General features: G+C 42.1%; 1 protein-coding gene across 6 annotated transcripts in view; it reads left to right on the top strand.

Annotated features, from left to right (window-relative positions):
• Nucleotides 1-26,288, top strand: part of rbms3 (RNA binding motif, single stranded interacting protein) — a 256,131-nt gene that overhangs the window by 99,554 nt on the left and 130,289 nt on the right. For all 6 annotated transcript variants that reach the window (XM_034124685.1, XM_034124684.1, XM_034124683.1 and 3 more), the window contains 2 exons: nucleotides 8,538-8,695; nucleotides 23,606-23,664. In XM_034124685.1, the coding sequence (XP_033980576.1) occupies nucleotides 8,538-8,695; nucleotides 23,606-23,664 (217 nt within the window). The remainder of the gene's footprint in view (nucleotides 1-8,537; nucleotides 8,696-23,605; nucleotides 23,665-26,288) is intronic.

The following is a 26,288-nucleotide window of genomic DNA, read 5'->3' as shown; positions in this document are numbered from 1 at the left end:
ATAACTGACTCCTGAAGAATGTGCCCAATTAGAGACGGGGAGTGAGAGAGACTGGTAGAGGGGGGGGGGGGGGTCTTTCCTCACTGCGGCTGTTGCCCTCTTTCTAATATCTGGTGTTGTATTACTTAGACATGAAACTTTACGTCTGAGGGTCCTCTGGGTGCAGAGCTCTGGTGACGGGAGGGCTTACCAGGCCGCATAATGTTCAAAAACCATGAAATGTATTGGAATACAAGAGCGAGCGTCAGTCGAATGATGCAAGAGAATACATTTATTCACAGATATCAGACGTATCACATATAAATGACAAAAACAATACTCTTTATTGGTCTGCTGCAGCAGGTCCAGACCACATGTGTGCTTCAATGATGATTCATTTATTAGTCGATTAAAAGACAATAATTTGTTTTGTATCATTAATCTGAAGACATCATCTTATTAGATGTTCACTCCTTTCAGACATTTTATACACCAAATGATTCATGCTTTAATAAAGGAACATCCATTAGCCACATCTGTCAGCTGAAAATGGAGGGGTTTGGTTAAATAAGTGACCTGGGGACCAATCTGTATCCATTATTTGTCTATGCATCATAGCCACAGTATATCAGTGGATTAGTTCTGAGACGCGGTGCCAGCTCAGGTTCAGTTTGTGACTCATAGTGCAGATCACTCCCTTTCTCTCTTTTTCCATACTCTCTATCCTCATCTGTCCTTTTCTTGGTCGCCGCTTGGTCTCTTTGAAGCGTGCCTCTTTCCTCCCACTCCCCTGCTCCATCCATACTGCAGTCCCCCCACTCCCACACCGACTAGCCTGCAAACAGACCCAGCTGGCCGTAATGATGACAAATCAGCCCAAATATTTATGTCCATCGAGTTTCACTTTGGCGCTGCCCACGGCTCGCTCTCTGCTCTTTTTTCTACAGATCCCACCGCAGCGGTCACCTCAATGTAGCCAAACTGCAGTAATCGCTCTCCACAAACACACTTTATTCCCGGTTATGTCACCTAAACATCGGTTGACCTTTAATGTCCGCAGAGAACCAAGTTTACGGTTGACAGAGGAGCGGATAAACATAGAAGCTGATGATGTGCTTGTGTAGGTGTTTTGTTTGGGCCTGGGGCTTCTCCTGTTCTGTAAATGCGCGGCTCTTGGTATCCTCTAGTGGGAAATTAGGATTTGTGCTTTTTTTTGCTCTTTTTATTTATTATTTTCACACAAAGTAACATAAGACCAGGGATTGCTAATATTGCCTTAACATAATGCCATCATTATTAAATAATAATAATAATAAATTCATGAAATAAATGCATGTTATGCACATCAAACCTCTTGACCAGGTCAACATCAGTGCACATATTAGATCCCTACATATTCCCTAAGATTGTTTATTGGTTAGTTATTATGGTAAGGCTTGCATCTGCACAGTCTGATGAGTAACATTAGATGTGTCAATTGAGACACAAGTGTTTCAGCTTCTCTATTTGACTGGTTAGAAATAATAACGTTTTTCTGAGAACAACATGTTTTTACATCTTATTTGGAGGAACCACATGGTCACATTAAATAAATGGAAACACTTGACCGGCCCTTAAGCTCTAAGAGCTCTCATGTCATTGTAATAATATCATAAAGCATGGGGTTATTATTGTAGGACAAATTCTTCTAAAAGGCTTCTCTCCTGATAAAAGCCTTTTGAAAACCAAAAAACACTCTTTTCTAGCTCATACATTTGCATTGTTCCTTGCACGTGTTTATTTTTATTTTTCTAAACAGTGGAGGTCCATGACTAATTATTGATCCCAAAGTCCTTCTCTGGATAAAAGTACCAATGAAATCCTCAGAAGGAAGTGTAAATAAATGAAACCAAAAAAAAGTACCATATTTACAGTATACTTTAGAACACAGCAATCACATCATATCTCTTTCTAACAAAAATGCACCATTTATTTGATTGAAATGATGCATTTAAGACTCATTTTCCCATGTTGTCGCGCCCTTGTAGATGAGACAGATGACTCGGTGTTTTAAAACAGTGACACTACATAAAGCACACCTTGTTTACCTCCATAGCTCTCTGTCAGATAATATGTATGTATCCTATCTCCCCCCCCCCCCCCCCCACCCACCCCGGGAAAGATATGGCCTCTATTTTAACTCTGAGGCTGTGTATTCACACCGAGGGTCCTGACACGGAAAAAACATCCTGCCCTTATCTGCCCCAAAGAGAAGTAAGAGAGAAAGAGAGGGGAAATACAGAAAGAGAGAGAGAGCTCTGTTTTGAGAGATACTGGAGATGGACCAATCAGCAAGTTTAAAATTAGCCCTCTGCGTCATTGTCCATAGCAGTGTTGGCTAACCACTGTCCCAGATCCCAGGGCTGTTCTGTTTACACTGAGGAGGAAGGCCCGCAGGCCAGTGGGAGCCCAGAGAGGATCATACAGTCCAAATGACTCTTTGCTCTAATCCGTCTTTTTCTCATATGCTCTTTCCTCATAAATGATATTTCCCTTCTTCCTGGTTTAGCTTCTTTTGTTTTTTAAATGCTCCAACTCCTTCATATCCGTAAGTGCATCTCTCCTTCTTTTATCCCTATCATCCCCCTTCTCTCATCCTGCACTCTCTCCACCCACCTGCATACAGAAAGCTCTCAGTCTTCCCTATCAGGATACATTTGGCTGTAGAATCATCGGCGTTGAATCCCCATGTGAGTCGGGGATGTTTTGCTGTTCACTCATCTGGGGTTCACCTTGACGAGCATAGACGGAGAGAGAACAACCAAACGGGAGGCGAGCCTTTTGTCTTTCCGCATCCCTCCCTTCACTCTCGGGATACATGTTTTGGGGCTAAAGGTTTGGAAGCAGCTATCAAGAATGGATGGGGGGGATTTGTGTTCCTTCTGTGCTTAGAGGCTGATGTGAGTGTGGCCGACCGCAGAGCTAGCTGTTAGTTCTGGCAGTTTGGAAGGGATGCCTCTGGGACTATGCTTGTCTTTAAGAGTCTTTGCAGAGACTTTGCCAGCGTGAATTAATGGAGGATGAGCGGAGAGGCTTTTTTTCTTCAATTTAAGGAGACTGCGTGTCATTTTTTCTGGCAGGTTTTGTTGTGTGCATCTGACTCGTGTGACTCTTGAACACACAGAACAGGAAATAAGCATGCGCGCAGACAACACATGTGCACCCTCTTGCACGGTGACAGCTGATCTGGTCCTGGCCGTGGGGCTTTGGGTTGGGTTGGGTCGGCTTACTGATATTGACAGCGTGGCCTTGTCTGGCCTCCTGCCAGTGTTGAGCTAGCTCTCGCTGGCTGCTATGGCCTCCTATAAATCAGGGCCAATTACCACGGTGGTGCACAGCCGCCTCTCCTCCCGTCGCAGCCCTGCCCTGCAGAGTGCAGGCAGGCAGAGAGAAGCCAGGAGAGCCACAGCCCTGCCTTCATTCCAATTAGTCCTGCTCTCTGTTTGGCAAACATTGTCTACTCACATCGTATGTTTAAAACCGATAGGAGCGACCTTATCTAAAGATATAGGCAACTTGGGAAAGAAGGGTAAACCACAATTGCAAGTGCTTACAAAAGACTTTCCATATCATAAGCACTTAATCAAATTTTACTTTTTCAATTTGACATTTTCTGCTTTAATTTTCCTGTCCTTTACTTTCCCTTTAATCAAAAAGATGAAATGTTATCGCTTCCTGGTATATTTTAAAGGTAAATCAACCCCTACCAAACCCATTGTATAATCCAACAAATCAAATGGGCTGCTGAAAATGTTGATATTTGAGATAAAGTATTGAGTATGTTAGTCGCTTTGGATAAAAGCGTCTAACAAGTAACATGTAATGTAATGTAATAAATTACATAAGATAAAAGGTACTTTATTCATCCCAAATTGGGAAATGTTTGCATTGCAGCAGCATACAAACCCAAACAAGGCATTGCACATAAGTAGAATTAAAGAGTAGAAATAAACAATACTAGAAATTAAACATCTCAAAATAGAATTAAAACAGCATTAAAAGTAGAAAATATACAGTAGACTTTGGAGATAACAATCTATAAACTCTGACAATAACCACTATTGAAGGGGGATATTATTTACAAAGAGAGTGATCTAGTGTAAATATGGTTAAAAAGAACACACGGTCATTGCTACAATGCATAAAGACTTTATATACTGTAGTATAAAGATGCTGTATTTAAAGTACCTGGACGTGAAAAAAAACATTAAACACCGTACAGTAGGTTCAGGTTTACATATTCATCTCAGTGAGAGCCAGCACTGATCTGTATACAAAATGTGTGTGAATATACAGTAGAGCGCTGTGTGCCCTCAGCCTAAGCAACGCACGTGAGATTTATCATCCTCACTTAATTCACTCATAAACATTCGCTGGCATGTCACGGAGGCTGTGTAACTCCCCCCCCCCACACACACACGGGTGGCTTGGTAAATTGGGCCTGTGTAAACCATTCTGCCCATCTAAAATACAGTGCGGCAAATTGAAATCCCCAGTAAGCCTCTGTAGCGGCATGTCACAGCTGGGTAGGGAGGAGGGAGAATGGAGGTTTTTCTCATTTACCACCTGGAGGTTTTTGAAGTGTCATAACCAGCTATTCTCCACGACTCTCTTCTATTCCTCTCTTTAACTCCTGCTCTTTTCCCCTTTGTCTCTCCCTGCCATTCCCCCAATCATCCAATCCCTCCCCTCTCTGGCTGAAATACCCTTTGTCAAGTGCTGTATTCAATCCTCATCATTCTGACACGCAAGGCCTGTATTTATTATATATTTGAGAAGCTGGATTTGTACAGTCTGACAGGCAGAGGGTAAACAGCAGTCACGGAAGCATCCGGAACGCGAAACAAGCTTGGTTATTAACCTCAAGTGGGGCGACCGGAGGAAGCCAGGAGAGAATTCGATTTTAAACACCAAAAAATGACGGAAACAGTTTTGCTGGGAATGCGTGTTTGTGCTTGTGGGTTGAAGCAACAGGCGATGTGTGCATTCTCAGTTCACTCCCACGCTTGCACAAGTTCACAACCTGCCCCCGACGCATGTATATACATACATTACACATGTAGACTCACAGAAGCATTTTAAAAGCCGGCTCTTTTGGCAGTTCTTATGTATTTTGCCTATCCAGCTTTTGCATCCCTTGAGTCTGCAAAAGTAGAACTCTTTATAAATGTTTCCAATAGTACGACAAAAACACAAAATCACAGATAAATCCGTGAGTCCAAACACAACCCTTACCCTATCCCACTCAGCCCATCCCACTATCCACCGAACAGTCGCCTTTCCCAGTTGATCTTCGGCAGCCATTCCATTCTCTGTCCCTGGGGTCTCTTCCGGTCTTTTCTTTTCCCCTTGGATAACCTCACTCTCACGTCTTCTCGCCCCAACACTGTAAGTAATGGGCTGGTTTTGACCCTCCATGCCTCATTGTGTAAGATTTCAGCTTCTGACCTTAAAAAATGAAAGCAAATCGATAGGGCGGGACACATGAATTCCAAAGCCCAGGATGCTAGCCAAGCCTGGAGCCCAGGGAGGAGAAGAAAGAGGAGGAGGGCTGTTTGTATTACTGAAGAGCTAAAACAAAGAAAGAAAGCCAAAGAAAAAGAGAGGGGTTTTCAATTAACCTTCAGCGCTGACAGCAACTTTGTGTAGCGTCTCGTTCTTGTGCTGGTGAATTTGTACGTGTCGCATGGTATGTTAAGTACTGTTTGTAATGTCAGCTATACAGTGGACAAATACAACAAGAAGGGGAGGGGAGGGGGACCTGAGGTGAAAGCCTCAAAGACGAGTTTTGAACTGCAGCTGTGCACATTCCTATGACTTTGAGTGGGAGAAAATAACTCCCATTGAGCACTCAAGAGATTAAGATTCTTCTGTTCTACTGCCACTGCATGGAAACGTGAGTGACTGGAGACTAGTGCTGCGTTTTCATTTCAGTCTGTGAACCAAGTGCTAGCAGTGTGTTAAGCAGTGGGAGGCACAATCTGCATAAGGGGTGTGTGTCTGTGTTTGGCGATGAAAGTTAAAGACTGGAACCCAGACTTGAGTCAGACTTAAGTCAAATGTTCAGGCTTGAAGTTTTCTCTTGTTGTGATGAAGTAACTTGAGAAGGCGATTGATGAAAAATGTATGTTAATTAAAAATCAAAAGTGGAGAGCGAACAGTAAACCGTGCATAAAGAGAGGCAACACATTCTGGCCAGATCTGAACCAGGCATTGTGTGTGCATACTTTGTCGACATTTGAGTTCTTTGAACTTTATTTGTGTCACACTCACACGCACATCTGTAACGTTTCTCGACTGCATCTTGCACGGTTTGCCAAGCAATTGCTGTGAAAAAAAAACACACACAGACAGACGGACATACGGACACCTGGTAAAGTATTCTTTGTGATATTTCCTGATACAGGAGCGACGCTGGTAAATAGCAGGCCTTATATAGCCACACACCATTAAATGATTAGTCTTATTCGAAAGCAAAGAGTTAAAAATCGTCTGAGATGTGTAAATAAATCACAATAGAAAGCAAAATAGTTAAATGTCAAGGCATTTTCAACATTGTTCACAGACTTTCCTCTTGATTTTGACTTGTCTAATGACCACCTGTGACCTGACATGGACATGGCCTGCAGTCTAGGACTCCACTTGAGATTTTTCACAGATTACTTGAAAGTTCAGTGGAAGTTGCCCTTAAGGATTTCAAACAGCTCTGGCGATGGTGTGCTGTGACTGTTGTTGGCTTCCGTGTGAAAAAGGTGTTTCTGTGTCATCACGTGGCGTGTATGCGTGTGAGTGCACAAACACAGATGTGTGTACAGTAGTGTGCGTCCGGCACAGCGAGTGGCTGCCCATCAGTTCCACTTAGCTCAGCGTGGTAATTGGCCATCCATTGATGGACGTGGCTCCTTCTTCACGCTCCAGGGACCCCGGCTCTTTGTCTGGGGAGTGGGAGGCAACACGCTGGCATGGCACACACGCTTAAAATAGCGCATCAAATCAACCATGCTTCAACAGCCGCTGCTAACGTGTGGGGCGGATTGGAGGGCTAATCGGGGGGGGGGTGGGGGTGTGTGTGTGTGTGTGTGTGTGTGTGTGTGTGTGTGTGTGTGTGTGTGTGTGTGTGTGTGTGTGTGTGTGTGTGTGTGTGTGTGTGTGTGTGTGTGTGTGTGTGTGTGTGTGTGTGTGTGTGTGTGTGTGTGTGTGTGTGTGTGTGTGTGTGTGTGTGTGTGTGTGTGTGTGTGTGTGTGTGTGTGTGTGTGTGTTGTGTGTGTGTGTGTGTGTGTGTGTGTGTGTGTGTGTGTGTGTGTACGGCATGGTATGGGGTCTTTAGGTTCTCTCTGGGGAGGATAAGGGGTTAAGTTGGTTAACTGGAGCTGGTGGTGGTATTTAGTCATGCTCCCCTCTCTGCCTGACCATCTTTTTTTTCATTTGACCGTTTCATCCATCACTCACTTACTTTATTGCAGTGTGCATCGCCTCTTTTTCTCTACTAGTCTTTCTCCCCCCCCCCTCTCTCTCTTTCCGCTCATGCCCACAGGGTCCTGCTTCTCTCTTCCTGTCACTATATGCAGTGTCCCCGCAATAGAGATATAAATGGAGTGTGAGCAGGGGGCCCTGACACCTACACCATAAATCTACACTAACAGCACAACAGCACATGAGGAGAGCAGAGGAGGGGAAAGAGAGAAGAACAAATAAAGGGAATCACACATCTGAACAATTTGAATACATTTCAGTAGATAGAAATTATACTGAAAAAAAAGAGGTTGATATAAAGATGTTTATGAAATAGGCTGGAGGGGATTACTGCGTGAAGATATCACACCCTTGGAGGTGTAAATTGTTTTACAGTGTAATGGAATTGGTATTGAGGGTATGAATAGTTAGCAGGAAGTTGCCATCATTTAAATCTGTTCCAAGCTGCTGGAGGCCTTATGAACCCTAATTTCAGAGAATCTCCTTGGTGAAATGTTTAATTAAAATAAAAAATGTTGCAATGTTTCCACTCTTGACTCCAGTTTTTGTCCAAAAAAAAGACCTGCTCTCTCACTGAATTTCAGATGCAATTCATTGCAATATATGTAGTACAAAGGTGACAATAATTGAAAGTAAAAGTGTGTGGAGGGTGTCATCTCGTGTGAGAACTTGTCATTGTGCAGACCTTCTTCACATGAGAATATTTTCCCCTTAATGTGTTATTTAGGGTTGAGGTTAGGAGTTTATTTTTCTTGGAATTTTTACTCATTCATATTATCTGCTGCTCAGTTCACCTCTTAGTGACCCTGATATCATTTCCTCTTAGCCTCGCAGCCGCCCTTAAATGTCTAACCTCACAATTTCAATGACAATGAATTGGAAGTGCCTGCTGTTTCTTCAAAACATATTTTCCATTCCTTATCACACTTTCATCTCCTGTCTTATGTAATATGTTTCCCAACCTACCTCTGTGTCATCCCAAGATGAAATCAATTTTGTATCAGTTTTAAATTAAATTTTTCCTCTCTTTGCTTCTCTTTTCTCAGCAGCCCTATGCTCCTCCCCCTCATCCGATGGCTCCTCCCAGCCCCAGCACCAACAGCTGCAGCCAGGGAGGGGCGGAGCAGCTGAGTAAGACCAACCTGTACATCCGAGGCCTGCCACCTGGGACCACCGACCAGGACCTCATCAAACTCTGCCAACCGTGAGTACACTGAAATACAGATGTTCTATTCACACTGAGGGGTGTAATTGGCCATGATGTACTGCTCGTGGCTGTATGTGTTTCACCAAGTGTACAGTATTCCTCTTAATATAAATATAATACTCCAACTCCCTACTTATAATAAATGTCATCAATTTCTATTTAATCAGTGTGAAAACTTTGTGTTTCCATATTAATCCCTACATATATTCTATGTTAATGAAATGGACAATCGTTCTGACATTTTCCTCTGCTGGAAACTTAATATTGCATATAATGATCAAGTACAAAAGTTAAATCTTTTTTATATGTATAGAGGTACTAATTTAATCTGCCCTCTTTAAGAGCATTTAATAGAGGCAATTTCTCAGGCTAAAAATGATAAAGATGTTTCACGTGGAGGGGGAACTTTTAAGTGCTTGTCCCAGAATCCCAATGAGTCAAATGGGGAGCTTACCCGGGCACGATCAGATTTCAGTAATTAGCTGAATTAATAGCTGCCAGACCGGACTCAAAATACATTGTCTGGAGGTAGTTGTACTTGGACAAGATGGAAAACCAATTTGCGTTTGGAGCGTTTAAGTGTAGCTTTGATTCAAGTGCAGCAAACTATAAAGCTAACAACCAAGTCAAATGTCCTAATGGGAAAGGACGCCGCTAAAAGACCATTATTCTATGCAAGCAACCAAATGAAACTTAAGAAAAATGTTGGAAAATGTGTGATAGTGTAAGTTCAACTCAAATTATATATGACATAGGTCAATGTGGACATGGCTGCAGCATACTTAGACTTAACCTACATATGTTGTTTTTGTAAACAGGCCCTTGTATGTAAACACAAATAACACATTCAAGCTTTTCAAAGCCAATCTGATCAAACTACAATGTTTACCTTAGAGGAGAAAATGACAGGCATGTAAGAAGAGCCATGTACCATACCTTGCACACCCCATTAAACTGCTACCAACAGAGTGTATTTTAGGGACAATCACAAAGGTGCTCATGAAGCTCTGCCAAATGTTCTTGATAGAGAAAACACACACACACACACCTGCCTACACACAGCTCAATAAGGCCTAATAAAGCTAAGATTGAACCACCTCCCCCAGGAATCACAGACCAAGACCTCATCAAGCTGTAACACAGTCATAGGGGGCTTTCTTACTCTAAGTGTCTCAGTCTCTCTTACACACACACTGACACACACTCACACACACACACACAAGCAGCTTTGTTCGGGTCCATTAGGCCCTTCGACTTCTAAAATGGTGAAAAGGGGGTCAAGATCATTAATGGAGACAAGGCCAGTAGATTGTGAAATGCAGGCCAGGAGCGAGTCTGTCTGGTTGCATAACCTTTTCTTGGCCATATTTCCAGAAATGTCCTGGTCAAACGCAGCCAATTATTCAATGATCCTTTGGAGACGGGAACAAGCTGCCCGGTATATTTGGTAATACTCCCGGTAGCCCGTGTCATAAGTCATGCATTTATTCTTGATACTGACCCATCAAAATTCCATTAGCCTGAGAGGCGGCCCGATAAGATTTGGAAAAGCACTCAGCATTTTGACATCGCATATCTCTCGCTTAGCTCTTGCGTTCACCCAGTTGTACATAGTTGGACAGTTTCAATTTCATTTCTAATTCCATATGATCTTGAATATTTTGAGCATAACTATTCGGAAGGGCAAACCTTGTCGGAGCTTATGTAAAGCACCCCGGTAGTGTGCATGTTTGTGACTGTAGATTTGCATTCTAATATACGGCTTTTCTCCTGTGTTATGGAAAGCCACTGACTTTGACTGTTATTGCTGGAATCTGCCTTGCTGTCCTCTAGTGGCTGTCCTCTTGTTCAACCGTTTCCAATACTCGCCTCCCAGCCTTCCCTCTGTGTGTATCGCCTGCCTAAGAGCCTCCAAGGTTGCCCGAGGTGCTGTGCCAGTGAAAAACCAATGCCACTGAAACTTTAATTAGCCAGACTGTGTTTCAGTGGCAGGCGGATGGCAGAGTTCCAAAAAAGGTCATGCGACTTTTCTGCAGTCTGCAGCACCCTGGGTCCCCCCCTAGGTTTCTCCCTCGATGGCCAGTCCTCCCCCAGCACTCAGCTCCTCCCTGATGGGGCAGAGAAGCAGCATTTATCGTCCTGGTTCACCACTATTTCAAATGCAAATTTGCTGCTGTCCAACTGATGAATTTTTTACAACGGGCCATATCATAGCTGCTGATTGGAGGCTGTTGCACACCGCCTGAGAAGTGCCAAGACAATAAATGCCGTCTACTGTGGCTGAAACCCTATCCTTGTGAACTATAATATTTCATTGCCTCAATCCTGTCACAATTTCAGTAACCCCCGTCAAAGGCCTGTCATCTTTCCAAAGTTCACAGTTCACTTAAAACACAGAAGTTTCAATGTTTTGGTTAAAACACATACATCAAATCTGTTTATTAAGCATTTTTATCAGTGTTGATATAAAGTAGTTAAGTGATTATCAATTTCAAAAGATCTCTACCATTGAAGACATTTAAAGTTGTTAATCAACAACCACTTCCTGTTCTAAGTTTTATTTGTTCTAGTTGACAAAGCATACACGCTCTGTTTAATGTTTCACTTCGAAAAAACCTGAGGGGACAAACCCTATTACCCATTATTATACGTTCAAGCTCTATTAAGTCTTAATTAGTATTGGTTGGAGATAAATTATAACGCTATTAATGTTGTGTTTTAAAGTAAGTCTTAGTCTTTGGTAATAAACTTGAATACACTTCTTTGAAAGAGATGTCAGGAACACAGAATAGATATGAGAGTGATATGAATTATAATGTTTAACTTCCTAATACTTGTTCTAAGCAGTTTATAATCCACTACTTAAACTACTAATGCCAAGATTTTTTTTATAAACAAAGTAACTATTGTTTTTTGAATATTATGTTTGTGTTTTTATGTTTCTATGCAAATATCCAATATAAATGACGTAAACGTGAACATTTAATTAAAAAACCTTGCTTGTATGGTTTGTAAATATTTGTACCCACCCAACAATGTATCAGGTATTAACAGGGGAAGCTATCACACAATGAGATGATAAGAGGAATAGTTGAAGGAATATGCATTGATACAATCTTATTAATCCCCATCCCTAATGATGGGTACAAATACTGTAACAAAATAAGAAAACCCTCATGATGCTGACTTTTGCATGACGCCTGCAGATGTGATGTGATGACATTTTTAAAACAGACTTTTCAACTGGCTTCCATCTACAGACTTACACAACCTGGTAACAATACCTTAAATTGCAGACGCGCAAACATGCAGTTAACAAGTGAATATGCGTTTGCTTGAGTTGCCATGGCCAACATTTCTTTGTTACAAGCTTCCTCCTTCAACCTCCCTGCGGTCACTGGGAGAAACGGTAAAGGCTGAAGAACACCAAAGTTCTCACAGTGGTTGGAGTTCCATGCCGTGAGCTGTTGAACGAGTAATTAAATGGATTCGGGTTGGTGCTTAATCTCTTTTTTATTCAGCTGGCTGGATGTTGGGTTCTCCACAGCCGTCAGCCTGATATATGGGTGTAGAGAACAGGCCAAAGGAGTGGGGATTTGTTGGCTAAACACCCAGATAGTGAGAGGCCTTCCCACTTGCCTGGCGGGCTGTATGACTGGGTGGATGGATGGATGGATGGATAGAACAGCCGTTACTGTGAGAAAGATTCCTTGGCCTAACCAGCCAGGTTGAGGCACTGAGCCAACCCTAAGCCCAACTCAAACCCCATCCAACCCACAGATCATGGCAGCGCAGCCAACAAAGCCTTCAAACACTTTAGGGCAGAGCAGACTTCATAACCTGATTGTCTAACAAGCTTTAAAGCAGCACCCACATTTTTTCCTGTTAGCAATCCACCACCCAGGAGAGGCATAGAGAGGACGGAAGCAGGTTGTTGGATGGACAGTTGAAAGGAAGGGATTTCTTTTTAGTCTTTACGAGGACCAACACCTGGAATAACAGGGACAAAGAAGTTCACATTTTCTCTGCCAGCAGCACAAATCCATAACTCAAACTGCCAAGAAAGCAAAGGACCCTAGAGATCCTCAAACCCCCGCTCCTCCTCTTCTACCTCTTCAACCCTACCTCCTCTTATGATTCCTCCTTTCCCCTCCGCCTTCTTCTTCTGGTTTTCCTCACGCAATTTCTGTCATGGCCGGGCCACAGCTGCGCCCCTCAGTTGCCCTGGCTTTTGCTTCCATGCCACGGTTTGATCAAACGAAAAGTGTGAGCCAAATCAAGAGCTAATCACCACCAATTGTCCAAATAACCTTTCCCGTGTGTGCTGAGGGAATGGTGGACGGGGAGCTGGAGAGGAGAGGAGAGAAAGAGCCATAAGGTATGCTAAGTAGAGGAGGTGAAGGGAAGAGAAGGGAGAGGTGACCCTGGGACCACCTGTTTTTATGGAGCAGAGGCCCGGGCACTCAGCAGCACCACATTATACGTAATGACTCTCTGAGGTCCAGTGTTGACATTAGCCGCCAAGCTATCAGAGCCAACCTGTCCCAAGGCTCTGTTTCAAAAACTGACAGCACTAAGAAGAATTATTAGCAGAAACGCTCCAGTCCAGCATCAGAGACCCACATTTTCCATCACCCCTTCCACCTCACGAGAGATATAAACGAGCAAGTATTATTTAACAATTTGAGCAAGTCACAAACATGTTGAGTTTTTAACACTCAGTGCATGTTTTGGTCACGGTACCTTTTTACATTTTTAGTTTCACTGGTTATTGTATTAACTCTGCAGTGTGTCAGTCACCACTGATTTCTCCCGGATAAAAGAGAAACAATCAGACACTCCTTTGAAAGCCTGGAGTTAAATGACTCCTTGGTAATCGTTTTTTTAGGAGATCCTTATCAAAGTAGGCTTCTTTATGCGTAGCAATGTTACAAAACTGAAATAACAGTAGTCGATAACACTACCAGTACAACTCCACGGTCTTGAAAACCAATTTGATACAACCATACCGAGTAAATTGTGCAAAACCGAAAAGTAGAATTGAAATTCTAAATTCAAATTTCAGATTTGAATGTGTCAGCAGGAAGGCATTAGTCTCAAGCCCCCAGTATCTACAGACCTAACTGCTGAAAACGAGGACCATCACATGTTTTACAATTCTGGGATCTAGTTGGTACAGAACTATTGATTTTCTTGACATACCGACCAACGTGTTTTGTTACAAAATAATATATCTACACATACAGTGTTTGCAGATGTTTAGATGAACTATATTTGTCGTTATCCAAACAGCGTACTTTTTGTTTAGTTAAAGGTGGGGTAGGTAATTTTGGAGAAACCAGCTCGAGTGCGCTAGAATTTGAAAATACTCCCACACACACGAACGCGCACATGGCCAATGAGTGCACAAGATAAGTTTGTGCACAGATGGAAAGCTGACAGGCAGGTAGGCCATTTAGCCGGGCCGGCTAAAATGATTGGTCGTGCTTTTTACAGTATTACCGCTTCCACAGATGAAATTTTTGCATGGATTTTTTGTCAAAGCACTTAAGATATTCATTGCTATCGGGATGTTAAGAGCATTCCATGGAATATAACAAAAAGTGTATCTCTAGCCGGTTTCTCAAACTTACCTACCCCACCTTTAATTTCTGAATCCGGTAGTATATGCATCTTCACCTGTCTATCCGCAATCTCTGTTCTGCTCCCTCCCAACCCCCACGCACCCTAGTCTTTCAACCATGATGTCAAGTTGTGCGTCAATGAGGGCATAAGGAGATAGCGTGCTTAACCTCTGAAAAATAGCGAGACAGCCACAGGAATTCCAAAACTAAACTACTCCTACAGCTACAGCTTCATGCTGAGTAGAAGCATCTGCTGTTCCTGGAACCACAAGTCTGAATACCCTCTTTTTCCAAGTGTGAATGCCTTTCTTGCTCTCTCACTGCGCCCTTTCTGTTTCACTCTTCCTTCTCATTGTTATCATCTGCTGTGCTCTCTCTCCATGTTTTCTTCCTCCCTCAGTCTCATCTGCTCCCTTACATCTCTTCACTTTGTTAATCTCCCCACTTCTCTTCTCCAGCAGAAATGACATAGTCAGTTCACTTGCCGGGCCTAACTGACTTAAATGCAACGCCCATTTCCTCCCCAAACATCGATTTCAGAGCAAGGGCGAAAAAAGAGACTGATTTGGCCTTAGGCTAGTTATTTGAATTATTTATACCCCCCCATTACTGTTCACATGACATGTAGACATTTTGACTATTTAAAGGCAGGAGAAAACATACACTTTGAATTAAAGCCGACTCTGTTAATGACTTTAGAGCTTAGCTCCACACAACATACTCTACATGCAAAGTCCTTTAAGTTCTCTGGACTGCTTTTCGCTTCAATTTGCTTTCAGGAGTAAGACCCTAAACCATAGCAACCAATCTAGTTGTTGCTGCAATATACTGTGCATCTTTGCAGCGGTCTTCTGCCCCCCCCCCCCCACCCATTACTGTGTTTTGCTTTTCTTTTTCTCCAACTGTACAGAAGAGGAGAGTTTTTTTTAACTCCAACTGAGTGTTCGTTTCAATAAGACTGATGGACGTTGGGGACAAGATCTAAGATCTTTGGACTTTCTGACTCGCTCACTTACTGTCCCGCCTCCATATGTCCCCCCCACTCACTTTCCCTTTCATTTGAAGCAGTATCTTGAAAGCAGAAGCAGCAACAGCACAGATGAGATGTGTTCATTTGTGCATGTCAGACAGTAGCACAGGCATGAGGGTTTGACAGGTTGGACATTTACAAACAAACAGGGGCTATTCTGTAAGGTTGGCTTTGAAGAAGACAAGTGTGAGTGTGTGAGAGAGACAAATAAAAAGACTACATAGATAGATAGATAGATAGATAGATAGATATAGGTACTTTATTGATCCCAATTTGGGATATGTTTGCGTTGCTGCAGCATAAAAAACACAAGGCAATGTACAAATATATATACTTGTGGAAAATGTGGAAATACACATTTCCAGTAACAAATATAATGCAGGATATTTCTGTGCAAGAAAGGATTATTCAATTTGAAATAGAATATGAATAAAATGTACAGTGGGAGTTTAAGTCCCCTTAGTAGCTATACTAAGAACAACAGGCTAATGCGTCCTGTTCACTTATCTTGTCTTTTTCTTGAAACACACCCTCAGCTAGCACACAGTATTCTCAAGTTCACTTCTCCAGGCTTAGTCTGAGGGCATCATGTCTTTGTGGTCAACTTCGTTCCTGCTTCAACTGTCTTGTTGTCTAAACTGCCCATCCGATTAAAACAATCCAATGTCCCTACTGTATATCTGATCCCACAGAAGAAATGGCCTTTAATCACCTTTAGCATAAAATCAAGTTTCAAGCATAAAAGTAACAATATAAAACCAAAATACCAAGACATATGAACATAGTAAATGAACAAAGACATTATTACGATTCTTGGTTGGCATGGACATCCTCTGTGATCACGTTAGAGTCCATTTAGGTTAAAGGGTAGAGCAAACATGACACAAAATTCCCTTTTACGTCTCCAGGGCAGGGCACCATGAAGGTGACCGACAGACACATTTTGTATCGATTTAATAATAAAAAAGGAATGGTTATTATTCATGAGGAAAGTTACTCAATTCAAAGGAATATGTCGTGACCAGATTTAGCAGATTGAGCCTGTCTCATCAAGTGACACACAATAAACTGTCGGAACAGTTTACCTGAGGCAATCTGAATTTGAAAACTTTCTTTTATTGAAAATCCCTTAATGCCAAGATAAATTGTTTTAAATGTAACTCTCCAACAATGAATTCTGAACACATGCTAGAACTTTTAAATCACCCTCTTTCCTTTTATAAATTGCCTGTCTGGAGCCCGGTGGCCGTGTTTCTGCTTGCAGCTAAAATCTATTCCTATTATAGGTTGGTGAGTTGGAAAGTTTGAATGGTTCTAATCAACTTGTCATCTATTTCACACTTGCCAGGTAAAATGAATGTTCATGAAAAGAAATCGCATCAGTGAGGATATAAGGAAAAGTTGAAATCAGAAGAGTTGATGACAACTAATGACCACAGAGAGAGACCATGGCTCCAACAGATGTGTGTGATGAAACAAGTAATGCACCGCTCTGAGGAAATGAATGGACCTCAAGCTTTTATTTGAGTTGTTTCTTTACTCTACCAGATTATATTTACTATATATATGACGCCAAAGTATACTAGATGTTCTCCGGTGCTGCCAATGTGTTTCCTATCTCCATGACTAAAGCATTTGTTGATGTAGAGGAAATAAGAAAAGAAAGCAACCACTTCAGGCCGGATTACCTTTCTGTTCCAAGATGCCTCCCACATTTAGAGACGTAAAAGGTTTGAAAGTAAACATTTGGCAGTTTACCGAAAAACCCGCCAACAAAACACGGGGGGAATCCCAGCACCTAAAAAAAACAAGATGACATTCAGCCAAGAAAAAAAGATATAGAGTGCCAAAGGCAAAAAAATGAATTATCCAATTTGTGGAACCTCTTTGATTTATTGATGCTCATGCTTGCCAACACAATGTTTTGATATTTCTACTGTTCTCCTTTCATAATGCAGACACTTTAACAAATGTATTAGTTATACTATTTTGTCCAGTCCAGGCTGCCTATGGCTTTTATTTGTGCTTAATTCAAGTGTCGACTTTGCACTCACCAAACTGTCAGCTCAGAGGCTCAAGGTCATGAGAAGAAATCACTGTATCAACTCAGAGTTTGTGGACTGAACAGCTGCTCTGCTCCCTGCCTGGTGTCCATCAGGGGAGCTGGGCCCTCTTGTTTACTCTTTCTAATTGTCTGCCTTTTTGTCTTTGTAACTTGTTGTTTAATGTTAAAGCCACCAGTCTTCTTATTTAACCCTTTTCTAAGAGTGTTTCTTATCTATAAATGCTTAGTATCTTCTGCTGCTTGACCTGCAGTTTGTCCTTCCTACAGACCCTGTGCTAGAGATTTGAAAATGTTAAAAGTTCTTGGTAAACTGTTAAAATAAATGCAGTCATTTCACTAGGAGAATGGAAAATCAAACAGCCATCTTGCTCATATATGTCCCTGCTTTCATTTCAGTTTGTCTTCAGCTCGTTCAATAACATTAGAACTAAAAATAAGCTTTTTGAAGCTTAATTGGACAGTGTGATACAGTTAGCCTGATCTAGCTTTGCTGTTGCAGATCACAACCAACTGGCGCTTACCCCTCCCTGTACAACACTTTGGTAACAAGGCGCGGAAAGTAAGATGGTGGTTACGCCATGGTATTTCTTTGGACCTTCAACCTTGATTAGAGGCCATCCTTTCAGTTATACTACTTTAAAAGCAATTACATTCTGGCTAACTTTGTGTTGCTGCAGTTTTACAAGCCTGTCAGAAACCGTTAAGAAGAAATAGGTAAAGGCGCCTATCGTTGTCCGTTCTGAGCTACCGTAGAAACATGACGGTGCAACATAGTGGAATAGGGCCCTCCCCTATGTAAATATGAAAGGCTTTTTCGTAGGAAACAAAAACACAATAATTCGTAGTTTCAGTTTTCATATTGCATTTCTGCTCAAAGATCCCCTTAAGTACTACACAGTGGACCTTTCTCTCTGCATCCACGCACCTTTTTAGTAGTTGCATTGCGACACAACAACATTTCACAAACATTTTAAATATTTCTATCAAAATCAATGCCTGGTATAAAGGATGCGTGACCTCTGTTTGAGCCTCATGTGTAATATGTGAGCCGCTTTGAGACCAAGGATGACTTTCAAGGGCAGCTGACACACACTGCTTTCATTCAACAAGATGATTCCTCCTGATTCTCAGTAACTGGACACACACCTGCATAGCATATGGCACAAATGCAAACTTACACACAACATACTTGTTTTCTCTTTCTTTTTCTTACTTGACTGTGTGAACCCCTGCGTGTTGATGTGTGCTGTCTGTCTCTGGTTTTCCATTTTTATCTGGCATTCATTTTTTTTTATGTTGCTCATTCTTACCGCCTGTTTATTCTCCTTTATCTTTGAAATAAAAGTACAAAGACATCATGTTTCTTTACCATCTTTGTATCCCTGTGCTCTGTCCTCCTGTGCGTCTGTCACAGTGACACCTGTCTCTTGCATTAGCATCAAAGACTTTACAACATCAAATCCAATACAATTGTAGATTGTCTTGAGTGTTAGCAGACTAGGAAGATTTCTCACTATATGTGCACATACTTGTACTGATGATTGGAGTAAACACAATACAAATGGCTAGAAAACAGTGATGACTTAAAATAAGGTAACTAAAGCTACATGTTCTGTTCTGATATAAGCATTTTTTTAAACGTTGTCACTTCTCTGACTAATTCGTATACATAATGTCTTTCAATTCACATTGGTGCCACTGAAAAAGGCACTAGTATAACCATTACATATTTTCAATGTAACAATGTACTTCTTACGAGCTACGATACCCCTCTGGATAAGACTAGCTGCACAAAGCAAATAGTACATCTGGATGGTGAGTGTCTGCTGCACCTGCTCCTACATGAGTAGAACTCTTAGAGCAGCACCTTTTCTTTTTCAGCTTCGGTATCTACATTCAGCTAATCATTTCGCATAAGAGGTGATAAATTAAAGTTATTATTCTCTGTGGTGTGCCTTTTGCACCTGCCCCCTTTTTTCCCCGTACAGGTGCCTCAAAGGTGCTGAACAGGCCTGTAGCGGAGTATTCTGCCTTAGCAGCTGAACTCAAATGATGTATATGTATGTATAGCTCTGGGAAAAAATAAGGGAGCACTGCAGCATTATCAGTTTCTCTGGTTTTACTATTTATATGTACGTGTAAAATGTTGTAATTGTATTGTCTTTTTTAAACTACTGACAACATGTCTCTGTGTTGGAGTTCAATAGACACTAGAATGGAATGGCTGCCATACATGTAGAGATTGAGATTGGAGTGGTCTCTTAATTTCTTCCGGAGCTGTATATATCATATTTAAGTGTTCATCTGCAGGAACAGATGGATAGCCATATGCATACATACATTTGCCAAGACATATATGCAAAGAATTTCAGTCATCACAGATGGGAGAAAGTTGTCTTTGACACTAGTGGAGGTTTCCAAAGGTTGAGCGCGAGGTCTCAGCACAACACTTGGTTGGTTTATTCTTTTTTTTCCAGCCGTGTGCTTCCCTGTGTACCAGCAGCACCATAGTGACGTGCTGTGGTCCAGCCAGTCCTTTCTCTCAGCCCACATACAGCAGAGAGCCACTTCACTTGCTCTGACGACGGAAATGTAATACGCCTGGATCGTTTCATCCAGCAAGAGAGCGAGAAAAGATAGAAATGCAGCGCTGGGATGTCACTCGTGTGCATGCAGCTGCCCTCTTAAAACTCTCTTCTGCAATTTTATCGCATTTCAGTGCCCAGACAGCTGTCAGACGAATGACATGTTTTACATCCACCACAATTTGTACATTTTCATCAGCCTAAAATAGCTCATAAAGCCTTTATTTTTTTACAGGCCATTTCATTTCTGGCGTCTTCATTTCTTAGGGTTGATCCGATGTTGCATCAGAATGATTGCCATGGGATTCCTTATATGAGGAGGAAGAGAGTCATAAAAAAAAAGGGAGAAATGAATGATACAGAGCAGGAATGGAGAGGTTGGTAAAGGGACATCTAGAGAGGGGGCAAGAGAGAGGAGAAGATTTGTGAGGAGGAGGCGTGGGGAAGAGGAGGCGGGGGGGGCTGAGGGCCAGCAGAGTCAGAGATAAGAGGCTGCGAGAGTGATTGAAATAGGATTAGTGGAGACAGGCCCTGCATCCCCCGGCCACAGCATCACAGTGTTAAACCTGTGCTTCACAGGCACTGCCTCTGTCACATCAAAGCCTCCCCAGGCCTGCCTGGCAGAGAGGCGAAGGAGTCACCAGCAGGGTCGTCCACACACACACACACACACTCACACTCACACACACTCACACTCACACACACTCACACTCACACTCACACTCACGCTCACACACACCACATACATGATGGGCTGATCGCATTCACCATCCGTCTCCAATATGCCTCCATTATGGGCAGGAAGCCGGCTCCTTCACCCTTGCATCCACCTTTTGATTTGGCTGCAGTGTCTTTGTGGTGTCTGTGCATTTGGAGCGCGGATCGGATGCATTGATGAGCCATCTTTAACATTTAATGAGGCAAGCAGTGATGAGTTGGCATTGGAAAGCTACTGTCTCCTGCTTCCCGAGAGTCCAAACAAAGTTTTAATGAGAACTTTCCCCCAATTTGTGCCAAAATCACTGAGCTTTTTAACTGCTTCCCAGACTGAAAGCATACAACCTTTTTCTGAAGCGGGGGGGACACCTGTGTGCAAATAAACTAATATGCATACAGGGACAAAAAGAGTAGTTAGCTCAGTGGCTCGCATGTAGAGCTGGGCAATAAATGAATATGATATATATATATCGTTATCTATATGTGATTTGCTTTTCATATTATTGACATAAACCTTAAATCCTGGCTTTTCCAGTTGTTAACCACAGGTTTTATTTTATACTACCATTTGAGTGTTCTGGCTCATATTATTTAAAGGAGTTTCCTGATAGTTTAAATATTTTCAAAAAATATCCCCATTTATGCCATTGTTAATTCCCTTGTGGTTACTGTATCCATAAATCATTTCTACATCTTAACTAAATCTCTTTATTCATCTTTCTTGTGCTATAAAGGGTGCTATTTTGTTTCTCAAGTACAATCAAATGCTGCAGTTGCTCACCAGCTCTGCATGTGCTCCATGAAATGAGCGCTCACTGTTCCATATTCATCTCGTTTACTTATTCTTGAGTGTCTCACTATGATCAGATGTTGCACGTAAGACCTGTTCTGCTGCACTAGATTATGATCCCTATAGCTAAAATGGTCTGTTTATCTGCTGAAAATAGACAATCCACTGATTGGTGAGTGCTGTCTCTGTGTGAGCATATTTTGTGTGAGTATGTGTGTGTGTGTGTTGGTACTTGCACAGTGTTTGTGTGTTTGCGCTGGTAGTTTTCCTCTCGGAGCTCATCAGTTCATATCCACCACCCACCCCACCGCAGCATGCAGTAAATAGAGTCTCCGCCACTCGTTGAGAAATGGCACAATTATCCCCTGCTGGTGAAATATGGGCCTGTGTGTGTGTGTGTGTGTGTGTGTGTGTGTGTGTGTGTGTGTGTGTGTGTGTGTGTGTGTGTGTGTGTGTGTGTGTGTGTGTGTGTGTGTGTGTGTGTGTGTGTGTGTGTGTGTGTGTGTGTGTGTGTGTGTGTGTGTGTGTGTGGTGTGTGTGTGTGTGTGTGTGTGTGTGTGTGTGTGTGTGTGTGTGTGATGTGTGTGTGTGTGTGTGTGTGTGTGTGTGTGTGTGTGTGTGTGTGTGTGTGTGTGTGTGTGTGTGTGTGTGTGTGTGTGTGTGTGTGTGTGTGTGTCATATTTTTGCAGCTTACTCATTGTGAGTGGTGTGAGCAGAGAACAGTTCTCGCTTATGGATCTATACACATGCATGCATCACATACACAAGTGTAAATGCACATGCAGGGTTGCAGCTGCTCACTCAGATACATGCAGTATATGCACACATGCAGATTGGCACGTGCACACTGCGCTCCTCAGTGTGCACACAATGCAGAATGTTGCAGATTTAGCTGAGACAAGCAGATAGAATAACTCACTGTCAGTCAGACTGTAAGGTCAATCTTTCAATTCAAAAAATTCACAGCAACCCACTGTGCATGAAGACATGGCAAAAAGGAAATATAATACCTTTCAGTTCTCAGGAACTATACAGCACTGACATTAGCACAATAGGCTTTTGTGAACAATGTTCCCTTTGTGTTAGGTTCCACGTAGAAAATTAATACATTTTGTACTAACTTTATGTCATTTTAGTCATCAGACCTCCATCAGGCAAAAAATATCAACTGTAAGCAAACAGCACATGAAATACCAAGCACCAATTATTACGCTTTTATTGACTGACCTACATCTGCGATATGATTCCAAATGTTTTTATGTAAATATTCTTATTTTCATTATACATATATCATGCTGTGTATTTTTGAGCAGATATTTATTTGAATATTGCACCAATCCATATTGTTTAACGTATCAACATGTATTGTACAGACCAACCCAGCATCCATACAAAATAAGGTCAATAAGATCTATTCATTGTAAACAAACCCTTGTACTGAGCTACTCCAGCTATAAACAAGAATAATATGTATACAAATATCAAAAGACAATATTCTTACATTCAAGTAATTGAAAGGAATTCCTCCATATAAATCAAACAGATGTAAATACTATAGAAAATACAGTATTCAAGGAGTAAACAAATACCAAACAGATACGATATTGACTTAATTGTAAATTCCATGCTTGCTGTCGGTTTTATTCATAATAAAATGAATGTAAACATGAATCTGTTCACTCTGTGGGAGCTGATTAATAGTCGCTTCACTAGAAAAGACTGGTTTCCTCTATTTTACAGAAGGGAAATAAATTACTCAGACATTTATAGTTTGTACTGCATACTATTAAAACAGCTTTACTTTTTAAATTGGTCACTGTGCCTGTATGCTTTTAGACCTTTTCCAAATGTTCGGTGAGTCGCTCAAATGTCAGAGGGCTGCACATTCAGCCGTAGACATAATGTTATTAACCTCAAGTGATTGCTTGTTCCAATAACTTTTGACATTTGTGTGACTTTGCAAATTGCTAGTTGCAACTAAATGGCAGAAATGACAATAATGGGACATCTACTTTTACCATGGGATGACAATTTTAGTGAACTATGTCAAAATACTGTAGGTCAAAAACACTCAATTTAATTTCTCTGTCTTACAGGTATGGAAAAATAGTGTCAACCAAGGCCATTCTGGACAAGAACACCAACCAGTGCAAAGGTAAGTCATTACTTGAGTGTCGTGTACACCCACCTTGTTTAAGTGCAGCAGCTATCACTCTTAAGTCTATGTCTTGTCACGGTTAACAGCACTACAAGCCGTAAATGTAGACATCAGCCGAGGAAGCCTTGTACCGTAAATCAGTGATTTAGCGAGTAGCTGGCTTAACACTGCAGGAAGGCTCGGGGTAAACAACCTGCTCTGTGATGTCGCTGCCCTGCTTCAGAGGAGGATAAGCAGCCCCTCCCTGTCTCCTCTTCCATTTCCTGTTTTGTAATATGGAAGACAATCTTTTGCTGTGTTTCTGTAAAAGGTCCATTAGTGTCTGCACAGTCCATGCAGCGATGACATTAGTGGCTCATTTTGAAGTTGTTTCTTGAGCACACACACACTACACACATTTACATGCTTGAACATACGCACACACTCGAGGGCTAACAAGGTTGTCGGGATTTGATTAACTATTTGCTATCATTGTCACGCTCATCTTCGTGGCGTCTTGGCGTCTATCGTTACTTCAGCCACCTGCCTCACACGGCTGTGAATACATCTCACACGTTTATTTTTCATACGTTTATTTTTCATACAATCAGTCGGTAATGATCAAAAAGAGCTTGGTCTATAGTAAAGAAAGAGAGAGAGATGGAGTGAATGGAGCGACGAGAAGAAAAAAAAGATTTGCCCTGAGGTGTCTGGCAGCACTGTTTAAGAGCTATTGAAGTTCCATCAATACTTTTAATTGCTTTTTGTGGTTTCCCGGGCTCTGAAGTGTGGCCTTCCAAGGTGAAGCTGCCTTCTTAACCCCGCTCCACTCCTGAGTTTATCCTGCAAGGCATGCTCAGGGTCAACATGTTGAGGGAAATAACCTCTGCTTGTTAGAGGGGAGGGGGAAAAAAAGGCTTGATTATCTCGACAGGTCCTTTTTGTAAGTCCTGCAGGCCATTAAAGACAAGACTGGATGCATGTTGGCTGGAAGGATGTATCTACAGGTCCAGGACAAAGCACAGGGTGGATTAAAGAGGTGTTGGGGGGGGGGGGCAGGGGGGCGAGGCTGTTTAAAAGAGAGAGAAAAAAGGTGAAACTCTTTCAATTTCTGAAAGAACTACTCTGGCAATGATCAAAGGTTTTTTACTCACTGTGAGTTATGCACAGCACACACAAAAAATCAGCTCAGCTTAGCACTGTGTTGTGTGGGGAGACAATGTTTCCCATAAGTCATCCTCCTGGAATGTAGCGCTGCAGAGATGCCAAAAGGCAAATATAAGCAGACGTATTTTATGAGTGGAAAGGCTGGTCCCACTGAGAGAGAGAAAGAGAGAGGGAGATGGACAGAGGGGAAGTGAGAGTGTGAGGAGAAGGACTTAGTAACCTTGAAGAGAACATTTGAAAGACAAGTTAAGGAGACGAGAAGCAGCACAATAACATCATTTCTGCTGCTACCACTCGGCATCCGTATCCAACTATCTCTCGAGAGTTGAGCCGTTATCAAAGCATAAATGAGCCAAGCAGGTGTATGGAAGCCTGATGGGCTGGCGTGCGTCTGCACCCCCCGTGACAAAGAGGAATCGCCACATCGCCCTGATCTAGTCACGCATTGTTTCCTGTCATCTGACCCCCCCGACCCTGACACTTGTTTAAATGTCAAAGCAGCAGCTTATCACTGCTTTGCCGCCATCACACGGCGAGCATCGCTCTATTCTCCAGCTCCACCGCCTCTCCTGCCCCTCCTGTTATTTGTGTTTAGTTCAGCTCAGTGAGCGCACGGCAAAAAAGAACGTGAGAAAAATGACAGAGTAGAGGTCAGGACTGGTCATTTCTGCCAGGGAGAAAGATTGACAATCAGACTGGGAAAATCCATCAGAGGGGAACAGAGATTGTACCTGCTGACTAACTTATTTACCCTGATGTCCCCTCGGTTTCATTTTAATGATACAAAACTTTATATAAAGTAAAGACTCTTCTCATGGTGTAAATATGATGTGTTGGTAAAATACATCCTTGAATTAGATTACCGGTAGGATTTATTCTGCTGATAAGGTCATTTAAAATTCACGAAAAATCTACCGGACACTCTGTTAAAGGTGGGGTAGGTAAGTTTGAGAAACCGGCTCGAGATACACTTTTTGTTATATTCCATGGAATGCTCTTAACATCCCGATAGCAATGAATATCTGAAGTGCTTTGACAAAAAATCCATACAAAATGTCATCTGTGGAAGCCGTAGTACTGTAAAAAGCACGACCAATCATTTTAGCCGGCCCGGCTAAACCTACCTGCCTGTCAGCCTTCCATCTGTGCACACACTTATCTCGTGCCCTCATTGGTCATGTGCGCGTTCGTGTGTGTTGGAGGAGGGGCTCTGTAAGGAAGTGGCAGATTTTTTCCGGCTGTGTATTTTCAAATTCTAGCGCACTCGAGCTGGTTTCTCCAAAATTACCTACCCCACCTTTAAGCATTTTCATATCATTACATAGAACAGAACAGCTCCCTTATTCATTTGAATATGTCCATTGTGGGGACACAGTGGGTTCACAAATAAATGGCAAAACGATGCAAAGTTGTCCAGCAAAAACATTTTTCACTTGCAACATGATGTCAGCTGGCCAGGTGCCTTATTAGCCAAT

The sequence above is a fragment of the Trematomus bernacchii genome, unplaced genomic scaffold (assembly GCF_902827165.1).
Source record: "Trematomus bernacchii unplaced genomic scaffold, fTreBer1.1, whole genome shotgun sequence".
Lineage (NCBI taxonomy): Eukaryota > Metazoa > Chordata > Actinopteri > Perciformes > Nototheniidae > Trematomus > Trematomus bernacchii.
This window is presented reverse-complemented; position numbering and strand designations above follow the sequence as displayed.